The 8,333-nt window shown below is 45.4% G+C and overlaps 1 protein-coding gene across 1 annotated transcript; it reads left to right on the top strand.

Moving 5' to 3' along the window:
- Window positions 1-403: 403 nt before the first annotated feature.
- LOC130337686 (dynein heavy chain-like) lies at window positions 404-1,151 on the top strand (the record flags this gene model as incomplete). The annotated part of the gene is made up of 2 exons (XM_056553956.1): window positions 404-595; window positions 711-1,151. Coding segments are annotated over 2 exons (633 nt in total), but the record flags the coding sequence as incomplete, so codon positions are not given.
- Window positions 1,152-8,333: the final 7,182 nt, after the last annotated feature.

Below are 8,333 nucleotides of genomic sequence, written 5' to 3'. Positions count from 1 at the left end.
CACTATATACATTACACACACTATATACATTACACACTATATACATTACACACTATATATACATTACAACACACTATATATACATTACACACACTATATATACATTACACACACTATATACATTACACACACTATACACATTACACACACTATACACATTACATACTATATACATTACACACACTATATATACATTACACACTATACACATTACACACACTATATACATTACACACACTATACACATTACACACTATATACATTACACACACTATATACATTACACACTATACACATTACACACACTATATATACATAACACACTATACACATTACACACACTATATACATTACACACTATACACATTACACACTATATATACATTACACACACTATATACATTACACACTATACACATTACACACTATATACATTACACACACTATACACATTACACACACTATACACATTACACACACTATACACATTACACACTATACACATTACACACTATACACATTACACACTATACACATTACACACACTATATACATTACACACTATATACATTACACACTATATACATTACATACTATACACATTACACACACTATATACATTACACACTATACACATTACACACACTATATACATTACACACACTATATACATTACACACTATACACATTACACACTATACATATTACACACTATACACATTAACACACTATACACATTACACACTATACACATTACACACTATACACATTACACACACTATATACATTACACACTATATACATTACACACTATATACATTACATACTATACACATTACACACACTATACACATTACACACTATACACATTACACACACTATATACATTACCACACTATATACATTACACACTATACACATTACACACTATACATATTACACACTATACACATTACACACTATACATATTACATACTATACACATTACACACTATATACACATTACACACACTATACACATTACACACTATACACATTACACACTATACACATTACACACACTATATACATTACACACTATATACATTACACACTATACACATTACACACACTATACACATTACACACTATATACATTACACACTATATACATTACACACACTATACACATTACACACTATACACATTACACACTATACATATTACACACTATACACATTACACACTATATACACATTACACACACTATACACATTACACACTATACACATTACACACTATATATACATTACACACACTATACACATTACACACTATATACACATTACACACTATACACATTACACACTATATACATTACACACTATATATACATTACACACTATACACATTACACACTATACACATTACACACACTATACACATTACACACTATACACATTACACACTATACACATTACACACACTATACACATTACACACATTATATATACATTACACACTATATACATTACACACTATACACATTACACACTATACACATTACACACTAATATATACATTACACACTATATATACATTACACACACTATACACATTACACACATTATATATACATTACACACTATATACATTACACACTATACACATTACACACACTATACACATTACACACTATATATACATTACACACTATATACATTACACACACTATATACATTACACACACTATACACATTACACACTATACACATTACACACACTATATACATTACACACTATACACATTACACACTATATATACATTACACACACTATATACATTACACACTATATACATTACACACACTATATACATTACACACACTATACACATTACACACTATACACATTACACACTATACACATTACACACTATACACATTACACACTATACATATTACACACTATACACATTACACACTATATACACATTACACACACTATACACATTACACACTATATACACATTACACACTATACACATTACACACTATATACATTACACACTATATATACATTACACACTATACACATTACACACTATACACATTACACACACTATACACATTACACACTATACACATTACACACTATACACATTACACACACTATACACATTACACACATTATATATACATTACACACTATATACATTACACACTATACACATTACACACTATACACATTACACACTATATATACATTACACACACTATACACATTACACACACTATACACATTACACACATTATATATACATTACACACTATATACATTACACACTATACACATTACACACACTATACACATTACACACACTATATATACATTACACACTATATACATTACACACACTATATACATTACACACACTATACACATTACAAACACTATATATACATTACACACTATATACATTACACACTATACACATTACACACTATACACATTACACACTATACACATTACACACTATATACATTACACACTATACACATTACACACTATATACATTACACACTATATATACATTACACACTATATACATTACACACTATACACATTACATACACTATATACATTACACACTATACACATTACACACTATATACACATTACACACTATACACATTACACACACTATACACATTACACACTATACACATTACACACTATATATATATATTACACCGGTCACCATTCACACGTACCGAAACATCTCTCCCCAGGGAGCATATTTGTGCGGGGGCCCCTCATGGAGGCCGGGGGTCTGTACAGCTGGGGGACCTTTTGTTCTCCTGACACTCGGAGCCGCAGCCTCTGTCCTCCCCTCTGTCTGCCCGACAATAATCCCCCTAATCCCCGAAAATGTGTCACCAGACGGATCAGTGGTGGGGGAGGGACGAGAGGAGGGGGAAGTATAGGGGAACAGCAGCCCCCAATATATACTGCACCGAGGAGGGGAAAGTATAGGGGAACAGCAGCCCCCAATATATACTGCACCGAGGAGGGGAAAGTATAGGGGAACAGCAGCCCCCAATATATACTGCACCGAGGAGGGGAAAGTTTGGGGAACAGCAGCCCCCAATATATACTGCACCGAGGAGGGGAAAGTATAGGGGAACAGCAGCCCCCAATATATACTGCACCGAGGAGGGGAAAGTATAGGGGAACAGCAGCCCCCAATATATACTGCACCGAGGAGGGGAAAGTATAGGGGAACAGCACCCCCCAATATATACTGCACCGAGGAGGGGAAAGTATAGGGGAACAGCACCCCCAATATATACTGCACCGAGGAGGGGAAAGAATAGGGGAACCGCACCCCCCAATATATACTGCACCGAGGAGGGGAAAGTATAAGGGAACCGCACCCCCCAATATATACTGCACCGAGGAGGGGAAAGTATAGGGGAACAGCAGCCCCCAATATATACTGCACCGAGGAGGGGAAAGTATAGGGGAACAGCAGCCCCCAATATATACTGCACCGAGGAGGGGAAAGAATAGGGGAACCGCACCCCCCAATATATACTGCACCGAGGAGGGGAAAGTATAAGGGAACCGCACCCCCCAATATATACTGCACCGAGGAGGGGAAAGTATAGGGGAACAGCAGCCCCCAATATATACTGCACCGAGGAGGGGAAAGTATAGGGGAACAGCAGCCCCCAATATATACTGCACCGAGGAGGGGAAAGTATAGGGGAACAGCACCCCCCAATATATACTGCACCGAGGAGGGGAAAGTATAGGGGAACAGCACCCCCAATATATACTCCACCGAGGAGGGGAAAGTATAGGGGAACAGCACCCCCCAATATATACTGCACCGAGGAGGGGAAAGAATAGGGGAACCGCACCCCCCAATATATACTGCACCGAGGAGGGGAAAGTATAAGGGAACCGCACCCCCCAATATATACTGCACCGAGGAGGGGAAAGTATAGGGGAACAGCACCCCCAATATATACTGCACCGAGGAGGGGAAAGTATGGGGGACAACACCCCCCAATATATACTGCACCGAGGGGGGAAAGTATGGGGGACAGCACCCCCCAACATATACTGCACCGAGGAGGGGAAAGTATAGGGGAGCAGCACCCCCCAATATATACTGCACCGAGGAGGGGAAAGAATAGGGGAACCGCACCCCCCAATATATACTGCACCGAGGAGGGGAAAGTATAAGGGAACCGCACCACCCAATATATACTGCACCGAGGAGGGGAAAGTATAGGGGAACAGCACCCCCAATATATACTGCACCGAGGAGGGGAAAGTATGGGGGACAGCACCCCCCAATATATACTGCACCGAGGGGGGAAAGAATAGGGGAACAGCACCCCCCAATATATACTGCACCGAGGGGGGAAAGAATAGGGGAACAGCACCCCCCAATATATACTGCACCGAGGAGGGGAAATTATGGGGGACAGCATCCCCAATATATACTGCACCGAGGGGGGGAAAGTATAAGAGAACCGCACCCCCCAATATATACTGCACCGAGGAGGGGAAAGTATGGAGGACAGCACCCCCCAATATATACTGCACCGAGGAGAGGAAAGTATAGGGGACAGCACCCCCCCCCATTATATACTGCACCGAGGAGAGGAAAATATAGGGGACAGCACCCCCCAATATATACTGCACCGAGGAGGGGAAAGTATGGGGGACAGCACCCCCGAATATATACTGCACCTAGGGGGGAAATTATGGGGGACAGCACCCCCCAATATATACTGCACCGAGGGGGGAAAGTATGAGGGACAGCACCCCCGAATATATACTGCACCTAGGGGGGAAATTATGGGGGACAGCACCCCCCAATATATACTGCACCGAGGAGGGGAAAGTATGGAGGACAGCATCCCCCAATATATACTGCACCGAGGAGAGGAAAGTATAGGGGACAGCACCCCCCCCCCCCATTATATACTGCACCGAGGAGAGGAAAATATAGGGGACAGCACCCCCCAATATATACTGCACCGAGGAGGGGAAAGTATGGGGGACAGCACCCCCGAATACATACTGCACCGAGGAGGGGAAAGTATGGGGGACAGCACCCCCCAATATATACTGCACCGATGAGGGGAAAGTATGGGGGACAGCACCCCCCAATATATAGTACACCGAGGAGGGGAAAATATAGGGGAACAGTACCCCCCAATATATACTGCACCGAGGAGGGGAAAGTATAGGGGAACAGCACCCCCAATATATACTGCACCGAGGAGGGGAAAGTATGGGGGACAGCACCCCCCAATATATACTGCACCGAGGGGGGAAAGAATAGGGGAACAGCACCCCCCAATATATACTGCACCGAGGGGGGAAAGAATAGGGGAACAGCACCCCCCAATATATACTGCACCGAGGAGGGGAAATTATGGGGGACAGCATCCCCAATATATACTGCACCGAGGGGGGGAAAGTATAAGAGAACCGCACCCCCCAATATATACTGCACCGAGGAGGGGAAAGTATGGAGGACAGCACCCCCCAATATATACTGCACCGAGGAGAGGAAAGTATAGGGGACAGCACCCCCCCCCATTATATACTGCACCGAGGAGAGGAAAATATAGGGGACAGCACCCCCCAATATATACTGCACCGAGGAGGGGAAAGTATGGGGGACAGCACCCCCGAATATATACTGCACCTAGGGGGGAAATTATGGGGGACAGCACCCCCCAATATATACTGCACCGAGGGGGGAAAGTATGAGGGACAGCACCCCCGAATATATACTGCACCTAGGGGGGAAATTATGGGGGACAGCACCCCCCAATATATACTGCACCGAGGAGGGGAAAGTATGGAGGACAGCATCCCCCAATATATACTGCACCGAGGAGAGGAAAGTATAGGGGACAGCACCCCCCCCCCCCCCATTATATACTGCACCGAGGAGAGGAAAATATAGGGGACAGCACCCCCCAATATATACTGCACCGAGGAGGGGAAAGTATGGGGGACAGCACCCCCGAATACATACTGCACCGAGGAGGGGAAAGTATGGGGGACAGCACCCCCCAATATATACTGCACCGATGAGGGGAAAGTATGGGGGACAGCACCCCCCAATATATAGTACACCGAGGAGGGGAAAATATAGGGGAACAGTACCCCCCAATATATACTGCACCGAGGAGGGGAAAGTATAGGGGAACAGCACCCCCCAATGTATACTGCACCGAGAAGGGGAAAGTATAGGGGAACAGCAGCCCCCAATATATACTGCACCGTGGAGGGGAAAGTATGGGGGACAGCACCCCCAATATATACTGCACCGAGGAGGGGAAAGTATTGGGGACAGCACCCCCCAATATATACTGCACCGAGGGGGGGAAAGTATAGGGGACAGCACCCCCCAATATATACTGCACCGAGGAGGGGAAATTATGGGGGACAGCACCCCCCAATATATACTGCACCGAGGAGGGGAAGTATAGGGGAACAGCACCACCCAATAAATACTGCACCGAGGAGAGGAAAGTATGGGGGACAGCACCCCCCAATATATACTGCACCAAGGAGGGGAAAGTATAGGGGAACAGCACCCCCCAATATATACTACACCGAGTAGGGGAAAGTATGGGGGACAGCACCCCCCAATATATACTACACCGAGGAGGGGAAAGTATAGGGGAACAGCACCCCCCAATATATACTGCACCGAGGAGGGAAAAGTATAGGGGAACAGCACCCCCCAATTTATACTGCACCGAGGAGAGGAAAGTATAGGGGAACAGCACCCCCCAATATATACTACAACGAGGAGGGGAAAGTATAGGGGAACAGCAGCCCCCAATATATACTACACCGAGGAGGGGAAAGTATGGGGGACAGCACCCCCCAATATATACTCCACCGAGGAGGGGAAAGTATGGGGGACAGCACCCCCCAATATATACCCCACCGAGGAGGGGAAAGTATAGGGGGAAGGCAGCCCCCCCCCCCCAATATATACTGCACCGAGAAGAGGAAAGTATAGGGGAACAGCATCCCCCAATATATACTACACCGAGGAGGGGAATGTATGGGGGACAGCACCCCCCCCCCCAATATATACTGCACCGAGGAGGGGAAATTATGGGGAACAGCACCCCCCAATATAAACTGCACCGAGGAGGGGAAAGTATGGGGGACAGCACCCCCCAATATATACTGCACCGAGGAGAGGAAAGTATAGGGGACAGCACCCCCCAATATATACTGCACCGAGGAGAGGAAAGTATAAGGGAACCGCACCCCCCAATATATACTGCACCGAGGAGGGGAAAGTATAAGGAAACCGCACCCCCAATATATAGTACACCGAGGAGGGGAAAGTATGGGGGAACAGCATCCCCCAATATATACTGCACCGAGGATAGGAAAGTATAGGGGAACCGCACCCCCCAATATATACTGCACCGAGGAGAGGAAAGTATAGGGGGACAGCACCCCCCCAATATACACTGCACCGAGGGGGGAAAGTATAGGGGACAGCACCCCCCAATATATACTGCACCGAGGAGGGGAAGTATGGGGGACAGCACCCCCCAATATATACTGCACCGAGGAGGGGAAAGTATAAGGGAACCGAACCCTCCAATATATACTGCACCGAGGAGAGGAAAGTATAGGGGAACAGCATCCCCCAATATATACTGCACCGAGGAGGGGAAAGTATAGGGGAACAGCACCCCCCAATATATACTACACCGAGGAGGGGAAAGTAGAGGGGAACAGCACCCCCCAATATATACTACACCGAGGAGGGGAAAGTAGAGGGGAACAGCAACCCCCAATATATACTACACCGAGGAGAGGAAAGTATGGGGGACAGCACCCCCCAATATATACTGCACCGAGGAGGGGATAGTATGGGGGACAGCACCCCCCAATATATACTGCACCGAGGAGGGGAAAGAATGGGGGAACAGCACCCCCCAATATATACTGCACCGAGGAGGGGAAAGTATGGGGGACAGCACCCCCCCAATATATACTGCACCGAGGAGAGGAAAGTATAGGGGAACAGCACCCCCCAATATATACTGCACCGATTAGAGGAAAGTATAGGGGAACAGCACCCACCCAATATATACTGCACCGAGGAGAGGAAAGTATGGGGGACAGCACCCCCCAATATATAGTATACCGAGGAGGGGAAAGTATAGGGGAACAGCATCCCCCAATATATACTGCACCGAGGAGGGGAAAGTATGGGGGACAGCACCCACCCCCCAATATATACTGCACCGAGGAGAGGAAAGTATAAGGGAACCGCACCC

Source organism: Hyla sarda, unplaced genomic scaffold, assembly GCF_029499605.1.
Source record: "Hyla sarda isolate aHylSar1 unplaced genomic scaffold, aHylSar1.hap1 scaffold_504, whole genome shotgun sequence".
Classification (NCBI taxonomy): Eukaryota; Metazoa; Chordata; class Amphibia; order Anura; family Hylidae; genus Hyla; species Hyla sarda.
This window is presented reverse-complemented; position numbering and strand designations above follow the sequence as displayed.